This window comes from Solanum tuberosum, unplaced genomic scaffold, assembly GCF_000226075.1.
Source record: "Solanum tuberosum cultivar DM 1-3 516 R44 unplaced genomic scaffold, SolTub_3.0 scf00118, whole genome shotgun sequence".
NCBI classification, from domain to species: domain Eukaryota; kingdom Viridiplantae; phylum Streptophyta; class Magnoliopsida; order Solanales; family Solanaceae; genus Solanum; species Solanum tuberosum.
The window spans coordinates 685,840-712,764 of NW_006239043.1; the positions used below are offsets into that span (position 1 = coordinate 685,840).

The 26,925-nt window shown below is 35.7% G+C and overlaps 1 protein-coding gene across 1 annotated transcript; it reads right to left on the reverse strand.

Moving 5' to 3' along the window:
- Window positions 1–1,258: 1,258 nt before the first annotated feature.
- On the reverse strand, window positions 1,259–26,163 carry LOC102606434 (zinc-metallopeptidase, peroxisomal-like). Its single transcript, XM_006350130.2, has 26 exons — window positions 25,982–26,163; window positions 25,493–25,568; window positions 23,575–23,642; window positions 23,362–23,453; window positions 23,203–23,276; window positions 23,064–23,107; window positions 21,075–21,126; window positions 20,372–20,494; window positions 20,162–20,274; window positions 19,744–19,906; window positions 18,950–19,042; window positions 18,713–18,798; window positions 13,036–13,122; window positions 10,023–10,126; window positions 9,807–9,909; window positions 9,598–9,693; window positions 9,077–9,266; window positions 8,822–8,883; window positions 8,182–8,286; window positions 6,419–6,620; window positions 6,135–6,343; window positions 4,072–4,196; window positions 3,916–3,967; window positions 3,742–3,828; window positions 2,532–2,654; window positions 1,259–1,882 (listed from the first exon to the last, which is right to left on the reverse strand). The coding sequence occupies exons 1-26, from the start codon at window positions 26,114–26,116 to the stop codon at window positions 1,631–1,633; spliced, it is 2,916 nt and encodes a 971-aa protein (XP_006350192.1). The 5' UTR covers window positions 26,117–26,163; the 3' UTR covers window positions 1,259–1,630.
- Between the last annotated feature and the right edge of the window lie 762 nt (window positions 26,164–26,925).

Genomic DNA, 26,925 nt, shown 5'->3' on the forward strand with positions numbered 1-26,925 from the left:
TTTGTAGTTTGGTCCAAAAATGTCCTTGTCGTCAATACTCTGATCCAAAAATGTCCTTATTGTTATTTAATAAGTCAAAATTGCTTATTTTCCAAATAAAATAATATAATTTATTTTCTTTTTTAATACATTCTTTTTCTAATAATATTTTTTAAATTAGCAAATATTTATCTTACTTCAATTCAGAAAAAAAAATAAAAAATGAAAATATTTCTTGTTTTATTATAATTATTTTTTATGATGGATATACAACGATCTTATATACATGACATATATTATCTGTCGAAAGGGTAGATGAAGTTATTCTATTTTAATTGATAAAATGAGATTAAGAAAAAAAAATCCTACATTTTTATTTGTTTAAAGTGATTTTTTTTTAAAAAAAACAAGAACAATGTTCTTTTATAATATGTTAATTAGGAAGAAGATATATTTAAAAAGAAAAAAAATAATATATTTATTCGAAAAGGCATTTTTGACCCATTTAGTAACTATAGGGACATTTCTGGACCAAAGTATTGATTGCAAGGACATTTTTGAACCAAAATATTGATTACAAGGGCATTTTTAAGTCAAACTATAAACGAATGACATTTTTGTCCCTTTCACATAGTTTAAGGGGATTTTTGACCCTTTTTCCTTATAAATTTTAATAAAGTTACTTGTTATGTATGTTGGTGGAAGGTAGAGGCAAGGGTGAAGCTAAATAGGCTTTGAAGACTACTATATATGAAAGATTAAAGATTGGGCATTTACTTAATACATATGTTGGTGGGAGGTAGAGACAAGGTGGAGCAAGGTAAGGCCGAAGGGGGTGGTTAATCAACAAAATATTATACTATTTATGTGTAGTTTAAATTATTTTTTATGCGTACATATGATGGATGTTGAACTTTTTTAGTTTTTTGATATATTTACTTCTTCATATTTTGACTCTCTCGGTGATAATTCTGATTTTGCCACTAAATGGAGGACTCAGTGAAATGCACGTAAACTAATCTAAATACTACCATCATGAAAAAAGAGAAAATACTCAATTACATGTTTATCTTTATAATCTCATAAAGCTAACATCACATATGAATATCTATCAAACAACTTTTTTTAATAACTGTAGTGCTCGAACCAGCTTGTACACTTCCGACTAATTCTATGAGGCACCTACTACCTCCCATCAACACAAATACCAAATAATTCTATCCATTAAAATTTGGACATATAGAAAAAGATCACCTGATAAGTTTGCCTAATACACTAGTAACATCAAGAAGATTTAAGTCACAAAAAAAACTGAATTATATTGTAGTTTATTCATCCCATCAAATCAATGAATGAATAATTTCCCTTTCAGGTTTCATTCATGTCACTTCTTGTCTTCTGATCAATTATATTCAGCAATCAAAACAGAAATTAATGTCACAGTCTACATTTACTTCTCCAAATCTCTAAGCAGTCCATCATCAAATCAGTTGAGCAATTCAACTCACATGTCTACCACGAGCCCTCGTACAACTGACAAATTGACACAACTGAATACGAGAGAGGTAATTTGCAGATCAACTGCTCCAGTAATGGACTCGCCAACATATCAACTGTATCGGGGAGCTTCTCGAGCAGCTATGCTTACCTCTTACAATCTCACATGACCAAAGCCTCCTTTGAATGAACTATAAAGAGGCCGAGATCGTCTAAAGCTAAATATTTCTTCTATCTGAACTGCATTTGGTTCCATCTGCTCATTCTTATGTGCTTGGAATTGAGAAGAATGTGAGCTTCCATAGACTCTGACACTTAAGGCCTTCTTCCGAGGAACACCGACTTTAATATATTCATCAAAGAAATCAGTCAGCTCCTTTTGAGTCAGTTGCTTTAGCGCGTCAATCTGTTTCATCAATATCATTGACAACTGATTAGATACATTGTTCCCCTACGATTGTGGAAACATTTTGAATTTCTTTCAGCAGTCATGATATACCAGACTGACAATGAAAAGGACAGTAAGATAGGCTGCTGAACGGACACAAGCCACAGACTGATCCATACTTAAATTACTGTAAGTGAGACATCAATTAACGGAATGAATTATAGGTTTTCTACGTGAGCCACTAACTACAGTAAAAAATGAGGACTCAAAATGCATACATTTCTAGAATCAAAAAACAAAGCTTATTCCGAAATAACAATTGCACTAATACATTTTGATCTACTTTGATATGCTTTTCCTTGAGCCGAGAGTCTATCGGAAACAACCTCGATACCTCCCAAGGTAGGGGTAAGGTTTGTATACACTGTACCCTCCCCAAACCCCACTTGTGGGATTACACTGGATATGTTATTATGTGGTCAAAAAGGTTAAAACCTACATAAGAATTCTACATAGAAGGGTGATATCATATATTTGACCTATTCCTTTTACAGCAGTTCAGTTTCACTTTGTGCAAAAATAAAACATAAAGAACTAGAGTCATTAACTCTGACAAATGCTCATGAAATGAAAGTGATTCTTTACATGAGTGTAACAATTTTCATACCTCACGGTCTCGTCTATCAAACTTGAGGGTCCCATCTGAGATCTCCCTCCAGTAAAATCGAGATTCCTCGCGTAAATTCTTGTGTTTCTCAAGCTTCATATCAATAAGTGCATTGACATTATTCTGTCATAAACGGACAAAAGTTAGGGACAAGAAAGCTATACTGGAAAGTTATCAAAGTATAAAGACAGATAACAGCAACCCACCATGTATTGCAAACACAAAAACTTTGACAAAACCTACATCCTATTGATTAATAAACAACAGTAGCTAGCTAGGTATACAATCCGGCTATGTTGCTCGGACTCTTCAAAAGTGTCAACGGGTGCATGTCGGATTCGCCAAAAGTAGTGTATTTTTGAAGAATCCGAGACGGGTGCGGCATCAAAAGTGAAGAGTCCGCTCAACTAAGCAATCCGGAGTGCTTTATTAAAGAGTGGGTGGGGGACCATCAACGATGAAGTTTTTGACGAAATAAAATTATGATAGTGTAAGCAATTATGATGAGTCAAAACATGGAACCACGTGGAAGTCAAAGGCTCCTAAAAAGGTGGCACCCTCTGATTATGTGAACTAGGAGTGCTATACTCATGCCCACAATCTGAGGAGGAGTTAGTTGATGTTTTTGTACGGCAAATAGAGAGGACATGGACTATTTACTGCACAGCAGCTTTGCCTGAGAAATCGTCCATGAGGAAGCAGAGGCTAATTTTTGGTAAAGAGGAAGCACAGGCTAGTTTGAGATTGCGAAGGTTCCAACGGAAAAAAGAGCCGTTGGAAGTCTCGCCTGGATGCATCTTTTGGCTGATTTGTAGGGAACAAACAGAAACTCTTTGAAGGGATTTAAACTCCGTTCTGAAGATTTCCTTCTCAAACAAGAACAAAGTGCAAAACATAATACTCCATTTTGGAGAGCAAGAGCTCCTTTTAGTTCTATTCCATATTATATACAGTTGAATGTATTTTTTAAGGGTTGATAAAAATCCACATAGTACGTTATACCATCTTTGTGCTATGTCAATGGTTATTTTTCCCTTCCGCCAGTGATAATAATTTGAGTTATCAAAAGTACATAATAATAATCCGTTACGGGCTGATAAGAAATGAAGCTGTCAACTTACTGGACCTTCCTGACAATACTGAGACTAATTCAGTTGCTACAGGTTACCTTCATCGCTAGAAAAAGAAGCAGAAGTGTTACTAAGCTCACCTTGAATTCATCACTAGTCATCTCATAAAGCTTGCTCTCGAACATCTTCATAAATAACTCCACTCTTGAGTCAATGTATTTGGGATCCTGCCAAACTCAACCAGTAGATTTGTCATAATCTATAAATGCCCAATCTTATTTCCTTCCAAAGTACCTATAATAAAAAATCCTTACCTTCGCAGTTGACTGAATGATAAACTGCACCCCGTGAACACCAGAGTCGCTCCTAGAAAGAGATTATTAGTCCACTTGAGGTGAAAACAAAAACTTTTTAAGGATGAATAGCCAACAACTTGCCGAACAGTGTTCAGTAAAAGACACACTACATACCTCTGCATGAGCACAGTGATATAACCAAGTTGCTCGACTGATCTAAGCTGGTGGAAGGCTGGCTGCTTTGCTATGAGAGCAAAAAGCTGAAGTTTGACATTCAGCATAAAATCATCCTGATGCACCTGGAAACTCAAGCAAATATGTAAGAGAAGCAAAGAACCAGGAAAAGATTGATGACACAATTCATTACAAATGCATTAGACAGGTTTCTTTTCCATTTAGAAAAGAATAATCATATGTCAAAAGATCTTGAAGATGATTGGTAAAATCTTTACTGGCATATCTGTAGTCAAGGTTCTCGTTCCAATAAATGAGAAACAAAATCATCCATGACCAGTAATAAAGCTCTGAAAGACATCCAATATTTAAAGAAATATCTTCTCGAGATTAAAGCAGTAATTTGTTACAGATAACTATGATCATTAAAAAGTTGAGTAAAGTTATAGAACTAGAAGATCTAGGACTCTCACTACTCATGACAGCAGCACAAACGGAATTTACAGGTCATGGAAAAAGAAATTGATTATTCAAATTACGCTAAGCCTTAAAACAAGCAATTCAAGCCATTCACAGGATCAGGCACTATTTGATTAGAAGTTCATGATCAAATTCAAAAAGGCTCTCAGGAAAACTGCCATCGCGATAGGCATATTATTCTCACAAGATTGACTTATAAGGTAGCCTTAGTTAGAATGATTCTGCATAAAGGAATTTTTCCAGAAGGAAGAAAGAAATAAGGAACATGAGATGATAGCAAGGCAGCAGATTTCAAAATCAAGGAGACCTACATGTTGAAAAATGGAAAGACCCCTCAATGGAGATCAATATTCAAGAATGTGGGAAAATTACATGACTCTAGAAGAGCAATCAAATTCAGAAATAAAAGGTAATATGGGTACTCTATGGGATACCCGCTACAAAGAAGAGTCAACACCAAAGTTGAGGAGTTGCCAATTCCAACTTGATATGTCATTACTACAAAGTACAAACGAATAAATACTACTCCCTTTATCCTAGAAAGAAATACGCCTTTCCATATTTAGAAATAATTTAACTTTAAACTTTCCATTTTACCCTTAATGAGATGATTTATGGCCACTTAAATTTTTATTGCTTGAACATGTTCCATAAGTGACCATTTTTATTGGTCACTACAAGCTTATGGACATGCGTTTTTCATGTCCAAAGTCCACTAAGGATTTGCTCTACAGCTGGAAGGAGATAGGAAGAAGGGAGTCTAATGAAGATTGGTGGGAGTTAATCCCAGCCTGCATCTGGTGGTCCCTATGGAAAGAAAGGAATGGTAAATGCTTTGAGGATAAGAGGAACAACATCCAGAAAATTAGAATGAATTGTCTTAGTCTTTTGTACTTTTGGTGTAAACAAGATATGATGGGGGATATAGAACTTTATGCAGACTTTATAGGTAATTTGTAATCTACCATAGGGTAGTTTGATATGCTCTGATGAGATTGTAAGTGACCTATGCTCATCATTTATTTGATGATGAGCCTTTTGTGAATACACAGTTACTTTATGTGTGCTTTGTAACGAACCATATTTTGTAGTCTCCCATTTTTTGGTATTACTTCTTTCTTATATAATGGAAATTTCCAGATTGATGAAATTATTTACCTTATCAGAAGTGGCAAGAAGGAAGTAACAGGAATTGCAACATAACAAAGCAGAACCACGAATGAGGGGACTAGAGCAAATTAAGTATTGACAGAAATCCATATAAAATGAAGCACTCTACAAGTTCTGCTGGTGCTAAATAGTTGCAAGGCAAGGGTTTTGGCTTGGGGTATCCAGCACCTACTTTTGGTTTTGGATGAGGTTTCATCCAATAAAATGGAAAACTTTTGCTCCTAGGCACATATTAATTTTGTGCAAGTATTGGACCTCCAAGGAACTCATTTAAGATAATGTTTTTATACGGACCTCCAAGGAACTCATTTGAGATAACCTTTTTACCAATTTTTTCTATGAAAAAAGCAAGAGAAGAAGAAGAGAGAAACTTGCTGTCAATTCCATGCACATTCCATCAACTTATGATTTACCTGAATATAATGAACAAGAGCTGAATTTTCATCGTTTGGATTTAGGCCCTCTGCAGCATAGAAGTAATTTACACCTCTTTCAAGATTAACCACTCTGTTTGTCAGATGCTGAGATGCAAATAGAGGCTTTGATATTGGCTGCGGACCCTTGAAGAACACATCTTCAATAAGCTGTATCATGGACTCTGCTTCAGCTTGTTCAACATTTCCTGAGAAAGGCAGTGAATTTCACAAGTTAATAGATGTAAAATTAAACAACTTAAATGGCCGTTGAGAAAAGTTACCTGCTACATAGCACTCCATAAAGGACCTTGCCAGCAAAAGCGGATAGAACTTAACCAGATCATCAACTTTAAGATGTGGAAGGACTTCAAGTTCTTCATTCCAAGGCCATGTGTTGTCTTTTAGCAGTAATGAGCAGTAATACATAACCTGCTGATATGGCTGTTGGAACTTGAAATTCTGATATTGCTTTGTCACCAATTCCTATTAACAAAAGGAGATCAACAAGAAAAAAAGAGTGGCGGTTATGCTCTTGATTAGAAAATAGAAATAGATTAAAAAGGAGGAAATAAAGAGAAATATCAGTAAAATTCATGAGTTAACAATGGACCACGAAATATAAAAATCTAAGAAGGCTGGCCAACATCGTAACAGAAAACCAACATCGCAGGTCCATAATGGTGACACAAACTTCTCACATCCAGATGACCAAGAGTAAATTCTAACAAAAAGGACCCAAATAAAATTTTTAAAAAAGTGACTTGTGTAATATCCTATTTGTTTTGTTTGAATTACACTGAACGACAAAATCATTAGAAGAACTGAAGGAACAAAAGAAGGAAAATAATGGAGTTACCTAGAGAAATTTGTGTGTTACTCCTTCAATCCCAATAAAAATGACCTACTTCACTTTTTTGGTTCATCCAGGGAAAACTGAACTACTCCAAAAAAATAGTAAAATTGTCTCTTTGTATCCAAATAAATATAATTTATTTTATTTCAAGCTTTGAGGTGACATCTTTTTTACAAATTGCTCAATCTTTTTAAAAACTATTATTTTAAAAAATTGTCTAGCAAGTTCAATATAATAGTTTATTCAACTTAACAGGTCAAAAGTACATCATTATTTTAAGACAGAGAGGTCTTAAAAATCAATGGAGAATACCATAAGGATGGGATTCAAATATTTAATGAGACTCCTTATATTTAGGAACTCTTTTTAATTATGCAGCTGATTTCTTATACTCCTATGGGTCCATTTTGGCAATCTGACTTTAATTTAATTGTGCTAGTCTGCTAGAATTGTATATGTATGTGTCTGTATGCATTAGTGCGTACATGGAACAAGGATATTTACAAGTCCACACAGTAGAACTCCACTACTTACAGGTGTTATGTCCTTTGTAACCTCATAAGAACATATTAAGCAACAGGAAAGAAGCAACTGATCTTTCTACACAACATTCTTGTATGAGGTGACTGAAAAACTTGAGTATGACACATCAAGAATAAATAATCATGAATCATTAGTAAGAAGATGGTACAGTGAAGACAACTGCAAACTAAAGCTAGAGGTAGCTGGCAGACATGTTGATGCACACAATAGTATCTAAAAGCAGAATAGATAGATGCAAATAAACCAATAGATGTGACAGCAAACTTGCTCTTCAAAACACCAAATGAAGCGATAAGTGCCTGATGCAACTCTAACAATGCTTTGACAAAAGGGGAAAAAGAGTGAAATTGGGAACTTAAAATGAAGAACTTAGATATTGATTGCATGAGGAATTGGTTCAGAAATTTTATCTGTTAACTTTAAAAACATTGTTGAGAATATGAATCTCAGAATTTTCTTATAGTTATCTGCTTAAGTTATCGTTGTTCATCTAGCCAAGACTATGGCATAATAGGATCCATTATTTTAAAGCCAATTGCCAAAGAGTAACCTTTTTGCCTCAATGAGATGCATATAGAGTATGATGCATTCTTGGAGAGCCTAAATAGTTGATGTGTCGATAAGCAGCAAAAAATTGCTGATGCTCACCTTGATCACAGAGAATCTGTCTGGTTTTACTTCAAATTTCGCAATTTTTTCAACAACTGCTTCCAGTAAGACTCTCAACTTGTCATTATATCCAACCAATGTCAACTGCAGAAAAGAGAGGAAGAACAGGTGAATAAATGAAGGAAAAATGCATAGTCGTATTCAGGTAAGAGCAGAAAATGCAAGCAACTTAACAGCCATTGAAGTAGCAATATCAATTCACTTCAAGAAGACGGGATGAAGCAGCTAGTTCATCCTTAAATGACATCAAAAGATTAAATAGCTTTGAGCCAGCTAAAAGAAGCCTAACAATGTTAAAATTAACATTAGGACTTAGTATTCAGTACAGACAAGAACCTAAAATCCTTCGATGTTGGATCTGGTATTAACTCCCCTACCATATGACATATCAGCACTTTAAAGCTAAAACCTTAGAGAAACATGGTGCCCAAATACTAATACTGTGGTTTAATGGATGTAGAGACTATTTCATTAAACAAATATGGGTTTAATGGATGTAGCGAGTATTTCGTAGTGCATGGAAGAACTAAACTTGAAAAAAAGAAAAAGGTTACACACCCACAAATAAATAAATCTCTTCAAAAGTTTGTAAGATAGAGATAGGAAACAAGATGATCACCTGAAAACCACTGTTTGTTTTGCTTATATCATAATAAAGACCAGCAACTTGTGCATTATAAGCTGAAAGATGCAAAGGAAGAGATTTTGAAGAAGTGTTATATCTTGCAGAGAAAAACAAAAGCAATTGCTAAGAATATATTGGAAGTGTGAAGAAGTTAATGAATAATAATATTAACATTAAGAAGTTAAGTCCAGAGTAATTGTAGAACAGTTGCCCGGCCGTGCATAACTAGTCAATATCTTGCAGACGTACCATATTCATTCAAGTAATCCATCAATAGACGTGTAAATATCTCAGTAAGAACCTCAGCTTCTGGAGAATGTCCACCATATGGGCAACTAAAATCGATCATAACATAGGCTTTTGGAGATGAAAATGCTGTATCGGGCTTATACCATAACCTTGAATAAGGTGACTTCCGCAGCAGTATGGGAACTTTTGTCTGCTCGACAAATTATATATAAGAAAAACCAAGACCATCAGAACTATACTCCCTCAATTCTACTATATATGACGATGTTTAAATGTGTATACAGTTTAAAGGAGAAAGAAAGACTTTTGGCCCCTACCACAAGTGTCATTAAAATTTAAAATGGTTTAACTGTGCCATGATATATAGCTAAAAGAAAATGCCATTAGGAGCAAAGTGGGATGTTTAAAATTGAAGAGTTACCAAATATAAAAGGTATCATTCTTTTTGGAAGAGACTCAAAAGGAAATAGTTTCATATAAAATGGAACAGACGAAGTAATAAATAAGTTCAACATTAGCACCTTCTCGAAGACAGGCTTAAGTGATAAATCAGTTGGTATGAACACATTGGGAGCAGGGAGATGCAGCTCTTCACTGGGAGCATGCTCCATCCAGTGCTGCAAAAGTAATTGTTATGTCAGCAAATGTTTAAAAAGGAGACTATTTTGGTCTCTGCAATTAGAATATAACAAATGAATACTAATTTAATGAGAGAGTGCTGCCATCAAACCTTGATACTGTCACCACCAACTTTCTCCATAGAATATGCAGTTCCATACCATGGCTCAGTCATGCTAGTATTACCCTCAAACTTTGTCGACTCCCAGAAGATTCTGTTCAGAACAAAATTTCATTGAGGTTTTTTAATACTTTAATACTTAAAAGATTTCCCACAAAAAATTGGGGTATACTTGGAACTTGTATTTTATATTAGAGCAAAGCTAACCTGACATTGTCTGGGTTGAGTTCATTCAAGAATGACTGAATGACGCTAGGATTAAACTTTGAAGGCAAAGAGGATGCCACCAACCAATCTTCTGGAGGATAGTGCTAAGAAGTAACATCACAATTATCAGGTTGTTCAGGTATTAACTTTTAATGTCAATATTCTACGAAAAGTTCACAAGTCAAAACCGAAAAACTTAACAACCATATTCTACTGTTATCCAGGTATATATTTGTGCATATAGATGACATGTATGATGTGTATATAGTTTCTTTAACTTCAATGATAATTCATAATGCAAACTGAAACTTATTGAATTGATTGGGCAAGATCACCTTCTGTTGCTCATAAGTTCATGAAACGCAAAAATTAGAGCAGAACTCATTTAAGTTCAAGTTGAAACTGTGAGAAATGTAAAAGAATATTATTGAATTGTTGTCTCTACATTATTAGAGAGAGACCCTATTTATAGACACTTTCCAACTAGGACACTACAATACAATCCTTTTCTAAGTAGGACATTATATACTATTCCTATTATTATTCCTATTTCTATTCTAAGTAGGATTGTTTATACCTATTACTATTCTAACACTCCCCCTCAAGCTAGTGCATACAAATCATATGTATCTAGCTTGTAACAAATGTAATTAATACGAGGACCGATGAGGAGCTTGGAGAGATATGTGCAAGTTGATCACTCTACTTCACAAAATTGACAGTCAATCTCAATGTGCTAAGTCTTCTCATGAAATACTGGATTTGATGCATAATGTCGGCCAGTATCAATATGCTTAGTCTTCTCATGAAATAATGGATTTGATGCATGATGTCAGTCAATCTCAATGTGATTGGTCTTCTCATGAAATACTAAATTTGATGCATAATGTCAATAAAACACAGAGTGATAAAATTACAATTTTGAACTTCCCAAACCAAGCTTGCAAAGACTATTTCAAACTATAGAATGACTTACGTAATCGACATACAAAGCTACTAAACTCCCACTGAGCAACAAAATTAGGTGGTTGCTCCATATAGAATTCTTCACAATGCAGCGGTCGTCGAAAAGTGCTCAAAATCTAGTATAAAGTATATGGATCATGTTGGAATCAATAGATGAGTCGATATTAAACAAGAAAGTCATCGAAAAATTGGTCGGAACATGCTCATATGCCGGAGTATTAGATTTGATGGCTGAAAGTGGTCACAATCTAAAAAATAAAATTATATGGGTAGGATCAGAATGATGGCAAGACCCAACTAGAAAATAGAAATTATATAGGAAAGTTTGAATTGATGGAACGACCCTGTTGAAAAAGAGAAATAATATGGGTAGGGTCAGAATGATGGCACAACCCTAATGAAAAAGAGAAATTATATGGGTCGGATCAGAATGTTGGCACAACCCTACGCGAATCAGATTTGAGGAGTCACCAGAAAGATGAATAGAACTAGGCAAATCAAAGCTAAGGAGTCACCGAAAAGACACAGTGCTAAGCAACTCAGATATGAGAAAGTAGTTTGGAAAAATCCATGGTACTAAGCAAATTAAATATAAGAAGTACTCCGGAGAGATGCACAGTGCTACGCAAATTAAATATGCAAAAAAAGGTAGCCACCGGAAGGATGACACGGTGCTACACAAATTAAATATGAAAAAGTAGTCACCGGAAAGATCACACGATGCTACACATATGATATGAAAAAGTAGTCACCAGAATGATGACACGATGCTACACAAATCAGATATGAGAAAGTAGTCACCGGAATGATGGCACGGTGCTACACAAATCAGATATGAAAAAGTAGTTACCGGAATGATGGCACGGTGCTACACAAATTAAATATGAAAAAATAGTCACCGAAAAGATGGCACGGTGCTACATAAATACCGATGGATCTAAGTTGACACAAAACAGCCCTAGAAAGTCACCAAAAATTGACACAGTGACCTGTCTGATTGAGTTTTCTTCCCTAAATATGGAGTTCATGCGTATATCATTGGCCCTACTTTTGTTAACATGATCGTTGGCCAGACAAGCGGCATATATGGGTAATAGCCACCCGCTGCAGCGGAAGCACTTTGATTCTCTACCAATATCGTAGAGGCTCTGATACCATGTGAGAAATATATATTATTGAATTGTTGTCTCTACATTATTACAGAGAAACCCTATTTATAGAAACTACAATAGATACATTTTCCAACTAGGACACTACAGTACAATCCTTTTCTAAGTAGGACACCATATACTATTCCTATTACTATTACTATTCCTATTTCTATTCTAAGAGGATTGTATATACCTATTACTATTCTAACATAAACAAAAGTAAAATCATCTCCAAACTAACAACTTTAGACATATTCACCTAAAGATAAAAATTTATAACCAAAATACTTTTTCTTAACAACTTTAGTGTCCGGGCTAGCTTGCCGGCACCTCGACTAATTCAACATAATACCTACTACCTCCACCAACACAGGTACCAGGTAACTCTATCTACCAAGACTTGGACAAGTGGGAAAAAATCACCAAGTGCTTTTTGACTCCATGCCAAGTTGGCAAGTGCTGGTGTGCAGGAGGTAGTACATTGTTCCACATCCCTTGAGGAATGTGGAATTGGACTCTTCATAGTCTTGAAAAGTCATCATCTAATGAACTAGCTTGTGGGGTTGAGTTAGACCGAAGGTTTAACTTTTATCGGTCTGCCTTCACCTATAAGCCATTAATGACTCCCGGAAACCATCAAAACAATAACTCTAACTGCCAACTGGGTGTAAAATCTAATCCACATTAATCAACCAATTCAAAGATGGAAAAAGCATATTAAAAAATATATAGGAATTTATCTCAACAAAAAATATACATGGGAATTCAATTTCAAAAAAAAATATACATGGGAATTTGAACTGCATATACTTTTTCTTCCTTTTGTATCAATTGAGTAGTATACTTCGTGTAGATAAATTACTTCAAATAAAATAGGAACAGATGTTAAAGAATACCTGCATATTCATTGCAACATTAACCACATAATCACTTGGTCGAATCTTGTCTTGATAATGGAAGGCAGTCTCACAAATAGCTGAGAGCTTGATAGACAAATTTTAACACAAAATAAAAAAAATTAGAATAACTTAAAAAAAGGAATAAGAAGGAAGTGAGATCATTAAGAACAATAATGCATAAGAGGCAGCAAGAAAAAGAAGGCCAGGACAAAACCTGGTCATATTACATGCCAAGATTAACAAAGGAAACTAACAAAAACAAGATTGGATGATCGACCCTAATCTTATTGATAACATGCAGAATAGTGCACATGTAATGTAACACTACTCCTTTCTGGGACCAGCCCATTATGACCTCCGTTTAGAATAACATCCTCTTCCTTCTCTTTAATAAATCTAGCTACGAAAAATCTAGTTTGCTTCTACACTAGACTAGAATTGTGAAAATTTTAAGAACTTCAATTGAACTTAAAGATAGTAAGAACGAGATCCTACAGAGATGTGGTGCCATGGCCTACGCTCATATCAGATGACGGGTACAAAGTCAAAAATATGAGCTGGGAGTAGATATTTTCTGTTTCTAGCAAGAAAATATAGAGAGGCGTAGCCATTTTTGGAACCTGTCTGGTTGTGCGATTTGACCAACCAATCGAGCAGCCAGAAATAGTGGCTAGATGGGCAAGGAAGATGGTAAAGGGTACAGCCAGTAGTTTAACATCTTTGCTTCAAAGATGCTTGGCTTGTTTTCGATTTCCATCCAGGACAAAGTCAAAGAATGTACTAGAAGGACAAAGGTGGTCCAGAGAATCTTTCCTTCCTCTTGATCAACGGTTCTTCAAGAAAAGGGTGCAATGAAATGAGAAGGCAGAACAGTACAGTTAAGTTATGCATTCTCAGACTTCTTTTGGATTTATTGGAGTTTGGTTTTGTTCCAGCGCATCAGCGACATTTCTGGATCTGTGTGCTAGTAAGGCCTTAGGAATTTCCACAATAATAAAATTATTTACCTTGTCAAAAAAAAAAATCAGGCTATAAGTTCCTAGGATGGCATGATTCTAAGGGAGTGCATATGATACCTTAGGCAAATCCCACATTAGAAAGTGACAGGAAAGTGGAGTGTTATATAAAGATAAAACACAAGTTCACATGCACTGTGCTTATGGACTAGATATGACTAGGGGTGTTCGTGATTCGATTTGGATCGGTTATTGATTAAAACCAAAACCAAACCAATTTAGTCGGTTTTTTAAATTTCCAAAACCAAACCAAACCAAACGAAAAAAATAACCGCCGGTTTGGTTATTGTCGGTTTGGATCAGTTTTTCTGGTTTATTCGGTTTGAAAGTAATAATTTTTTTGAGGACGTACGTATCTCGAGATACACACAAACACCTAGTACATGGACAATCCACAAAAAAGTTATTGTTGGTTCAATTAAGCAATTAAGCAATACTAGAGTTATCATTACACGAACAAAGTGATTCAATTAAAAGAAAGTGTGACTATTTTATGTGAAGTAGGGTAGGTAAAGACCAAAATGGATTTTGATGGACTCGGACTTAGGATTGTCATAGTTGGGCTAAAGTGTTGGGCTAGAGAAAATGGTAGAGTTAAAGACTTAAGTTAATTAAAATTTAACAAAATATTTATATTTTCTTTATGAATAATATATAAATAATTATAAAATTTATATATCTAATTTATCGGTTCGGTTCGGTTATTTTTTAGTAAAACCAAAACCAAACCAAACCAAATAGTATCGGTTTTCAAATTTAAAACCAAACCTAACCAAATCAAACCAAATATCATTTTTTTAATTCAGTTTGGTTTGGATTGCGGTTCGGTTTGGTTTTTTAACCATAACCATGAACAGCCCTAGATATGACATAGCTAAAGGGCCAAACCCATGAAGTATGTTGAGCCAAAGCGAACAAAATACATGTTATGGCTTAGGTTGTGATTTATATGGTATCAAAGACGGACTTCTTCGGGGTGGCCCATGAACAGCCCTAGATATGACATAGCTAAAGGGCCAAATCCATGAAGTATGTTGAGCCAAAGCGAACAAAATACATGTTATGGCTTAGGTTGTGATTTATATGGTATCAAAGACGGACTTCTTCGGGGTGGCCAGTGGTTTGGGCTTGGGACTTCCATGTTGGAGGTCTCAAGTTCAAAACTCCTTGCCAGCGAAAGCAAGGGGCTTGCCTAGTGCAAGTTACCTCTCCTATGTGGTTTGCGAGCTATTGCATGGGAGCGGGAGTTTTACCCTGTGCGCACCCAAAGGGTAGCAGCTACGGGTTTCCCTTGTCATAAAAAAGAAAAAAAAAAAGACGGACTTCTACAGTACGATTATATGAAATCTCAGCGAAGTTAAGGCCCATGACGGCGAGCTCAGTAGGGTGGGTTAAGGAGGGAGACTATCAGTAGGGTGGGTTAAGGAGGGAGACTAACAGGTTCCTAGACTAGCAGGCTTCTGCAATGTGATCAAAAGCAAAAAGCACAAAAAAGCTCTAAGGTCCATTGGAGTTTTACGCGCAAAGCGAGCATGAGCTTTAATGAAAAAAGGCGCAAAGGGAGAAAAAATATAAATAGATAGTGTTTAGTCCAAGACTAACAATTATAAGCTTAAATGACAAATATATGAATAAGAAAATTATGATAAAATAAAATATCAATTGTTTAGTGTCACCTCTTGAGAAGAGACTCATTGGCAAGGAATAGTATGTCTTAAAACCTTGATGATGACAATGACGTGCACACTAAGCGAGGTGAAGTACTCAACACATTTTGAGTGTCGTTTCAAGGCTTAAGTGTGTATTAAGCGCACCTTTGACAACACCATTCCGAAGAAGGGGTATATATAACACCTTAGGCAATCCCACAATGAAAAAGGAAAGTGAAAGCTATATAAGATAGAGTATAAGTTCGCATGGTATGAGTGCTTTTGAATCAATGTGGTGCAACGGAAAAATCTATAAGGTTTTGTTAGGCCAAAGCAAATAATATGTATCAAGAATTAGGTTGTGAAAAATATGGTATCATAGACAAGACTACTATGGTACGATGGTGGGGCAACCCTCACTTAGAACGTTAAGTCCCTAAACGAGATACTTGTGATGCTAATGGTAGAAGGCGGGGTGACGAGAGCGGGTCAAGGAAAAATAATCACTTTCTAGGCTAGCCAACTTTTAAAAAAACAACTCATAGGCCACATTAGGAAAATTCAACATCACAACAGAAAGAGGAAAACTTAGTGTTATACAAGACATAACACAGGTTGACATGACATGCATGCTCTTGGGCTCAATGTCATACAGCCCAAAGGACAAATCAGGGAAGTATAATTGGCCAAAAAAGATAGCACATGCCATGTTTTTGGGTTGACAGACCAAACATATTATGAAAATTGGACTCACACATTATGATGGTGGGCAAACCTTAGCGAGGATGTTATATCTCGAAGAGGGTTGTATGTTACACCTAAGATAGAGGACGGTCAATTGAAGGCAAGGTCAAAGAGGCAAACTTCTAAGTTGGCAAGAATTCGGAAAAGGGGTACATATGACACTTCAGAAAAATTACACATCAGAAAAGAAATATGAAGTGTTATATAAGATAGAACACAAGTTCATATGGTACACACGCTTATGGATTTGATGTGGGTAGCCCAAGGGACAAATCCATAGGGTTTTGTTAGGTCACAGCGAACTATACATGCCATGAGCTTGGCCAATGACAAATATGAAAGCAAACATATAGCATACATTCCCAAACTAAGCAAGAGAGTTAATCAGTCCTTAAAGCTTTATGTGGATCTTAAGAGTGATTAGCCAATAGTATGATTAGTCCTACGTAAAAAGCTAAATGCATAACTCTTTTCTTGATACATCACATTTCCAACTAACAAAATGCTTAATCAAACCCAATCCTTAAGAGAAGAAGATATAAGAGTATTTCACATTCACTATAGACGTCCTCCTTAGCACCATATATCCACCAACAAAGGGTAAGAAAAGGCAAGACATAATTAAAAGCCACCTAAAGAAAGAAAATACAATACCAAATTTGTTCTTTCCCTCAATTTTAAGAATGAAAAAGAAAAGGAAAATAAGTATACCAAGAGAATTAAAGATTGCTTGGGGAAAAAAGAGCGTAAAGGTCACATATAAATAACCCATCTCCATGAATCCTGATGAGGGCTTGTATAATAACTCCACATCTTTGGAACTCCCCCAACTCCCAATCTCATAGATTTCTCCTAAAGCTAAGATCCCAAAGTACTCCCCCCCCTGCACCCTTCGAATTTGTTGGACTGTCAACTCACTCTGAATTCAAAACTACACATTAGGAAATAATACCCTCAAAGTATCTTCCCCACGTCATTTATGCTTCCAAAAAAGCTAATTTTTCTCCAATTCACTACCCTAAAAGTAATATGACTATTAAAATCCTCCCATCCCTTCATGATACTCGTCCGCGTGATGCACCCAATGGGATCATGATAGATCTAGTCCAGCCCCCCTATCATAGTATCATACTTCTCTACTCTACTACTACCTCCCTCCATATGGCGTGCTCCTACCCTCCAAATTTCAATAACCATTTCCCTATAGAGCTTCAAGTACTCTTTAAGAGTTTTCACAACTAAAACAAAAAACAAAAACTTCTTTTCAAATTAATGGGGATTGACAATGATGTCTACCTTTGTATTAATGTTAATTGAATGAAATGGAGACTCGCATCTGGAGTCTTGTGTGATAAGAATGTGCCACCAAAACTTAAAGGCAAGATCTACAAAGTGGTGCTTAGAACTACTATGTTGTAAGGAGCGGAGTGTTGGCTAGTCAAGAAGAGGACAAAAGTCTCACGTTTAGAAGATGAAAGTTGCAAAAGTATGAATGTTGGGATGGATGTGTAGACATACTAGGAGCAATAGGATTAAAAATGTAAATATTCGGAACAAGGTGGAGCGGCCTCGGTGGAGGACAAGATGCGTTAAGCGAGACTGAGATGGTTCAGGCATGTGAAAAAATGCACATGAATGCCCCAATGAAGAGGTATGAGAGATTGGCTATGGATGGTTTCAGGAGAGGTGAGATGATTAGATAGGAGATAGTGCATTTTACTGGGGACATGACCTGTTATAGGAGGTTGTGGAGGACACAAACTAAGGTAGAAGGTTAGTAGGTAGTAGAGCATTGTCTCGTTTATCCTTACAAACTAGTAGGCGCAGATTTACTCGTACGATTATCATATAATTTTGTAGTTATTATTCTATTTTTTTCAGAATGTTTTGTCATGCTTTCTAAGTATTTTGCTATGGCTACTTCACTTCCGCTGTTTCTTTTTTCCAACCTGCTTTAAATGTTTTTCCTTGAGTCGAGGGTTAATCGGAAACAACCACTCTCCCTCCAAGGTAGGGGTAAGGTCTGCGTACACTCTACCCTCCCCAGACCCCACTTTAGAGAATTACGTTGGTATGTTGTTATTGTTGTTCTTTTCAAATTAAGGATTCTTATATACACTAAATGTATGTAAGGTCAAAACTTATTCATCAAATCATCTATTAGAAATACACATCATTGGTGTTAGTAGATGCAAATGACATATAATACAGTCATGAAAAATTAGTGGTGTTGCCTGGGATGCATGAGGATGCAATTGACGATACCTCTTCAAATATCCATTTGGAGGCACCAGCTTGTTGTAGGAGATGAATATATTTGAATAGCAGACCCATAATGTCTTCAAAATGATCTGGAAATAAACAATGGACATAAACATCAATATCCCACATAAAGTTCCGGAAAGTTCACATCTTTAGCTTCATTCAAGAAAAACTACTTTTAGTGGAAGGGAAAATAGGGGTTTGGTAACATATTAAGGTTCAACACAGAAAAACAAGTACCTTGCCCAGCATCAGTCAAATCAATAGCCACTTTGAAGAAAGAGAACTCATTAGTCCAGTCCGATTCACCAGCAGATAAACTTGTAGCCCATCCTGTAACAACCAAATATAAGTACCTTTCTGGATATTAAAAAATAGTTTGAGAAGAGCACTTTCAGGCACTTGAAGAACTATAATAGCATTGTCAGGGATAACATGTATCCAATGCAAGATGCAAAAAAAATGGACTAAAGTCACAAAAATAATATGGCATTTTAGCATCTTAACAAACACATTGATTTCATCATTCCAGCATATGTGAAACCACATCTTATCATTCATTGATCAGATAAAAATAATTTCCATGAACTGTTATACACATGTTCTCTCACAATTGTCCTAAATTAGATAGTTGGTTCTAATAAGTAAATATGAAGGACTTAACATTGACTTCAAGCAAGTAGGAACACATATAGCAACTACCATGTCAGCAACTCAAGGATGAGACAAGTTATAAGTGTACAGGATGTCATCATGTTTGCAAAGTGGCAGACGAACCTTATTATCAAAATTAGAACTTCCTACTGTGGGAATTTTCTTGGACAGAAGAGATTCCGCCTCAAGGATGCTGCCTAGGGAATCCTAATATTTCAAACATGCTATGGGTCAATAAAAGGATGTGACAAATTTATACCGATAATATCACATTTCTCTTTCCAAATTTCAAGAATGGGGAAGGATGAATTGGAGCCAGGAAATGAATGACGTAAGGATAGGGTAGAGAAAGGGCATAAAATAATTAATTGAGAACCCACCCAACTTTTTCAAGACATAAAACAATGATCCTTCTCCTTCATGGCCAATCAAGTGGCCCAGGTACCTACAAGGCCCTTCCTTGTAGTGGTGTATGCCTGGAGTTATAGGCCATATGATTTTCAACTTGTGACCTTGTTTTATTGGAACAGCTCGAACAAGAATCTGAGAAAAAAGACATAACCAATATGACTATTAAATGGACAATAAAATAATAAATTCATGTGGACTATTTGGAGAGAACAGATGAGAGCATGGAGGAATTGAAAATCACTGAACAAGTAGATTCAGCAACCAACAGGCATCATGAACAAATCACTTGTTGAAATTCAACAGCTCAATCGAAAGAAGTCTGTTCAAATACAGTCCACAACCAAAAGAAAAGGAAAGGTGACGCATCTGTGTTTTACAACTTGATACCTGGAGATGTTCCGTGGTGCAAGGCTGTCCAGTAAAATGAATTTGATTACGATCTATGTTCCGGATGTCCTGGAACTTACCCCGCACCAACTGCTCAACTTTATCAAGACTATCTGAATTATAATTATACAGGTAAATTGTTAATTTGGGCCACCAGCAATATATTTGCAACAATTATCCATGCCTTCTGTTAAAAAAGACTGTCCAAACCTTTTGAATAGACGACCAAGTGCATGAGATTGGCTGAATAATTTTCAGAATAAAATTTCAGAAGCTCCTGTCTTGTATCTATGCCTCTTTCTTTTGGTCTCACCTCTAATGTATCCCAGCTGCCTACACACATGATGAGTGATGTGATCATTTCTTTTTCTTGGGGCAAGTAAAACTATAATATGGTCATTTTTCTATGTCAGAGAGGATAGGACCGTTTGCATTACAGATATCACAAACAAAAAAGTAATAACATCATAGTGCTAAGATCTTTTGTGATATGAGCATGATGAAAGAATCCAGTATGCTTAACTCAAAATTGAATTTTCAAGGAAAATAAAAGGAAACTAAAAGGAAGTATGGTTGACACGTTAAAAATGTGGCATCAAAAGTGTTCCAAGGGTGTCAAGAGCTCATGTTACTTCAAAGAGGAATGATGATGAGGGTGTCAACAGCTCGTATTACTGTGATCAATTCCTGTGGCTTTATGATGTGCTTTCTCCATCTTGGAGAGAAAAACTGCAGGTTTTATTTCATGAAGGAGAAACTTTCTGATAGGATTTTGTTCAATGCATTGTAAACCAGTCATATTTCTACACGTATCGTAGTAGACAATCAGAAAGCAGATATTGAACAATCAAAACCCAGATATAATCATACAAAACACATGATAAGGATATGCATCACAGCAAGCTGGGCAAACCTGTGCTGAATTTATGGTATGGATGATTTTCCGCGCTTAGATGTTTTTGAAGCTGCACAAAGTAGTATTTGAAAGTTACAACTTCTTCAACAAAGAAAACATTTGCAAAAGAATAATCCAGATAACTTTGACATCGTGGGACTTCTACTTTCTGGAAGGAATTTTATTTTATAGCAGCACTAAGATAGTGCTGACAAAATTACAATAGAGCTAGACCAACTTCTAATAAAACTATAGGGAGTCAATCATATCCAAAATGTCATCATACATGTTAACAGAATTCAGCCTACAAAAAAATAAAGATTTTGAAGAAATGTACTTAGCGCGGAGTATATGATCCTTTACTCCAACAAAACATCTGGAACTATATCAATCCATTTTAGTACATAATGCAAAGCCGAACTGTTCCCCGGACTACTCTCTATTCTCTACTCTCTTGTCTTATTTATCCTTCGACTCCGCCAGCGGCATTTAAACTCCTTGGTATAGTCCATCATATACCAAACAAGTTCAGAAACATACTTCAAAGATTCCAAGTCAGGTAACCATATAGAAACAGATGGTTCACTGATTCTGCCGAAGATTTACAGAACTAACACCTGTTACATACTGTACTCTCTTCTTGTAGAAATTCTTGAGTTAGGCATGCATTTTGTAATGCTGTCCATCCAATGCCATAGCAATTTGGAGGGGTTTTGTTCTCCATATTATTTTCCAGGCCACAGTGTTTCATTCATAGAATTTGAAACTTCCAGCAATCTAAAAAACAAGATTTAACAGAGAATCATCCATCTGCCTTGGCTGTCCATCAGAAAGTATCTGCCATGTCATCTTGGGACTCTACTGTTTCCAACTTGTCAAACAACAGATTAAACTCTTATCTATTTTCCAATCAGAAAAATCCTTCTGAATTGCTTATTCCAACCACTTTACATCTGTTTTTGCTGCATAACATTCTTTATTTTGCACATTGTTGAATAAATTAGGGTATATCACCTTCAATGCATAGTTCTCAAGCCATTTATCTAACCAAAATCTGATTCTTTCTGCCATTTCCAGTTGAGTCTGGCATGATTCTGGAATTCTTCCCACGTGGCTCTTATTTGTATCCAGACAGAAACCCTATTCGAGCATGTCACCGATTTTACACCGCCCACAGATTCAGTTTAACATCATGAGACTTCCAATCTCTAGATAAGGAAATTCCCATTATTGTTGTCAAAAGATGTAGTGCTCCTTACTACTTTACTTTATAAAAAAAAAAAAACATTGCTCCTTATTCTTTTCTATATCAAAGCGAGAATGCACCTACATGAAAAAGTAGCCACTTTTACTCTTTTTCCTTAAAAAAATAAATGCAAGTCTAGAGGTCAAAATCTCCTAAAGAACATAGAAATTCCTACAAAAAGATCAAGTGATTTGACAAAGGTTGAACAAATTTGAGGGCAAAAATAAGAACCGCTCTTCTTCTTTGTTTATTAGCCCAAGAAATATTCATGGCATTGCTCCTGGAATTTATGTAAGTATCTTGGAATCAAACAGTTTCATTTAGTGCAAAAGTTGGTGAATGATTTCAAAGACATTTCTCTATAAAAAATCTCATGGTATGCTTGTTGTCTTTATCGGACTCTCACCTTTTTTTGATTTGGCTTGGTTTTTCTTTTTCTTTTTTTTTGTTTCCCCCTCGGTATTTGGTACCGCTTTGGGACCCGATTAATCCAGATTTGCGTTGGGAAGTCCCACTTTGGGGATAAAGCGCTCCATACCAAAGGAAACTCCGCTCCCAGAGCTCGTACCCGAAACATCATGGTTAATGATGGAGTAGTACCTCCACTCCACCAAACAACCTCTTGTGGTCTCATCATTATTACATAGAAAAAGAATCTTCTCAAACTATTATCTCTCTTGAATCGCTTTCTTTTTGTTTTTATTTAGTCGGCAAATGGGATGGGGATTCTCCAAGAACGAAGGAAGATGAAAGTCATATACCTGGTTCATTCTCCAAGGATCAGAGAGTAGATTCTTCTGGTGTTCTGTATGGGTAAAAAAGATATATGTGACAATGAAATTACTATGAACATGCACAGGTGCAAAATCAAAAGATATGCAAAAAATCAGGAATACTAACCAGAATCAACAGCTTTAATTTCTCGAGTGGTAGCATCTGCTGACATCAATGGTTTGATAAAGAACTGGGCAAATCTGGAAAAGAAAACCACAAAATTAAGCCGTGGCATTTTTAAAAATATTAACATGATACTTAACGACGGAAATTAAAATAATTTACCTGTCCAATGCTTCTTCGAAACCGTCAGCATTTACTTCAAAATAGTAATTGGTATCCTCAGAAGATGTAAAAGCATTTGTACTACCTCCATTCTAATCAGGAAACAAGAAAGGGACTTGTAAAATACAACTGTTTTTTTGAATCAATAGGAAAATAAGGAATGTACAAAAGCAATAAAAAAACTTAAAGAAACAGCGAATTCGGAGTTGTTACCTCTGTGATGTACTTTGAATAACTATCCTCTACAGGATACTTCTCACTTGCATAAAACAACATATGCTCTGGCATATAACAGGAAAACAGCCAAATCAAAAAGTAAAAAAGACAGTTGATAACAAATGATGCAAGGAAGGCAACAGAAACCACCAACAAGAGAATCAGAGGTAAGAGTTGCACACTAGCACACTCTGGCAGTTCCTAAAGCCAATAAAAAGAGGATTTAGTGCTTGCTAGCTTTATACTAATACAGATTCTCTATGTAGATGATTCACTGTACAAGTTTGTTTCAATTGACGCAATTTCATCATATTCTTAATTGAACAAGACTATCTTTAAGGGCTATAGATGTGCATATGCCTGCATAGAAGGGACAATCAGATAGACCCCAAAAAACGAAGTAATTAAGAGTGACAATTAAGAGATGCGTTATTTTCCTTATAGTAAGATTTACAATGTTTAAGCACAAATGAAATCATATCATCTACAACTAATTAAGAACACTGGACCCTACCTAATACAATCCAACTGTATAGATCCCATCAGAAACTATTACGCTTTACTTGCTCAAGTTGGATTCAAAGAACTGATCCTCCACTTGTGACACATGTCTAAACCACCGACAACCATCAGTATTTTGGAATAGCACTTCCCGATACCATCTCATTGCATCCCCCACTTATAACACATGGCTAATCCACCAACAACCATCAGTATTTTGCAATAGCACTTCCTAATACCATTTCATTGCATCTAACTATTTTTAGTTGGAAACATGGTCTTTTACAACCTAAATTTAGAAGTTCAAAAATTCCCAAAACTTTTTTGAACACAATACATACTCCAGTAATACTGAACCATGAAACTGACACAAAAAAACAACAACAACATGCCCAGTAGAATCCCACAACTGGGTTCTGAGGAGGGTAGAGTGTATGTAGATACCTCGTAGAAGTGGAGAGGCTATTTCCAAAAGACCCCCAGCTCAAGTGTAGTAAATCCAATCCAAGTACAAAGCAGATGAAAACAATGAAGAAAACATAACAACTAACCCGATGAATCAACACTAGTGCGATAATTGAAACACAGTTAACTACAGACGATACGAGATATCAAAAGTAAGAACTACAATAATACCAAGTGATAATAGGTACAAAAAGCCAAAGACTATATGGAAAGGCTAGTAATGTGACAACCCCTAACTACCTATTAACCGTCTACCCTTAACTACAACCTCCAAACCTTCCTATCTAAGTCCATGTCTTCGATAAGCTGAAGATACATCATATCTTGTCCATCACCTCTCCCCAATACTTCTTCGGCCTACCTCTACCTTTCCTCAGTCCCACTATATCCCGCCTCTCACACCTCCTCGCTGGGGCATCTGCGAATCACCTCTTCACATGCCCAAACCGCCTCAGACTCCCCTCCTTCATCTTGTCCATCACGGATGTCACTCCTACTTTATCCCGGATATCCACATTCTTAGTCCTATCATTCCTAGTATGCCCGCACAAAAAAATTGAAATTCATATTAAAATTATGATTTTTATCCTCAGCCAAGTTTAAACAATATTGCTGTAAGAATAACAATCTAGAGTGTTATCTAAAATTCAAATGAAATTGCAGTAAAACAACACTTCTTCTTTTTGAATGACAAGGAAGCCCGTAGCTGCTACCCTTTGGGGCATGGTAAGCCTCGCTCCTGTGCAATAGCTCACAAACCACACAGGAGAGGTAAACCACACTAGGCAAGCCCCGAGCGAAGAGCTCAACCCAGAACGGCAACCCCCTGCTGTCACAGTACAGTAAAACTACTCTTTTGACTCAAAATTAAGGATAAGTATAAGGCAAAACAAGAGACTCAATGAAGCCACATAAAGAATGAACCTGTTTTGCAACAAAGAAATCATACCAAGAAAATGGGCAAGGCCTTCAAGTCCCTCAGGATCACTAAAAGCACCAACACACACATTCATTGAAGCTGCACACTGATACACGTACCCACAAAAACAAACAAAAAATGAGAGAATTATTTCACTTCTAATGAAACCAAATAATTCAAGTAAACCCATATAAAATCAATTCCAAAAAACATGGAAAAACATAAAAGCAACAAACCAAATCAGTTTCTTCAAACACCCAAAACAAACAAGCATGAGATTGATTCATTTTTAGCAAAACCAAATAAATTAAAGCAACCCCACATAAAAAGAACTCAAAAAACACATAAAAATACAAAACAAATCAATAAAAATTACTTTCCCATTTCTTCAAATACCCAAAACAAAAAAACATGAGATTGATTCATTTTTAGCAAAACCAAACAATTTAAACCAACCCCACATAAAAAGAACTCAAAAAACACATAAAAATACAACATAAATCAATAAAAGTTACAAACTTTATCAGTTTCTGGGTCACTGATGAGAAGGATTTCAAGATTATTTTGAAGAACAATTCTTCTGTAATCCCTTTTATCAATTCGAGGCTTCACTATCTCTACTGCCATATTTTCTTCCTTTTTACCAACTGCCATTTGTTCTTGAAAAACCCCAAATTCTGATTTTGCGAAGACTTAGATGAATGAACTTATTATATATAGAGTCAATAGGAAGCGAGGCTGCTACTCTTAGTTAGGGGTGTTCATGGTTTGGATAAAAACCGATCCAAACCGAAAAACCAAATCAAACCGATAAAATAAAATCGATTTTATTTGGATTTGGTTTGGTTTGGTTTTAGATTTTTGAAAACCGATAGTATTTGGTTTGGTTATGGTTTTATTCGAAAAAAACCGAAGAAATAACCGAACCGAATCGATGAATTATATACATATATTTTATTAATATACATACTTAATATATTATTTTTATAAACAATTTTAAAGATCTTATACATATTTTCATTAAATTTCTTTATAATTTACTTATTGAAAGCAAAAATGCCCAAGATGAAACATTTATCTTATTGATTTCATGTATATGAGTGTCTATGACAATTTTTTGTGGGACTGAAAATGTTATTGTCTCTTCCTTCTAGGCCAATATAGTGAATTTTAAAGCTTTATTGATAGTAAATTTAGTGATTGAAAGTTTACTAATTTAAGTCATTCTAACTATTTTTCGTTTTGAATGGATTGTTGTCACTTTTTTCACATTTTAAATGAATTGTTTCTTTTATTTTTGTGTATGGTTAATAACCGAATAACCGAATCAAACCAAACCGAAACCGATAATAACCAAACCGATAAATGTATATTGTATTTGGTTTGGTTTGGTTTTGATAATTTTAAAACCGATCAAGTTGGTTTGGTTTTGGTTTTGACCAATAACCGATCCAAACCAACCC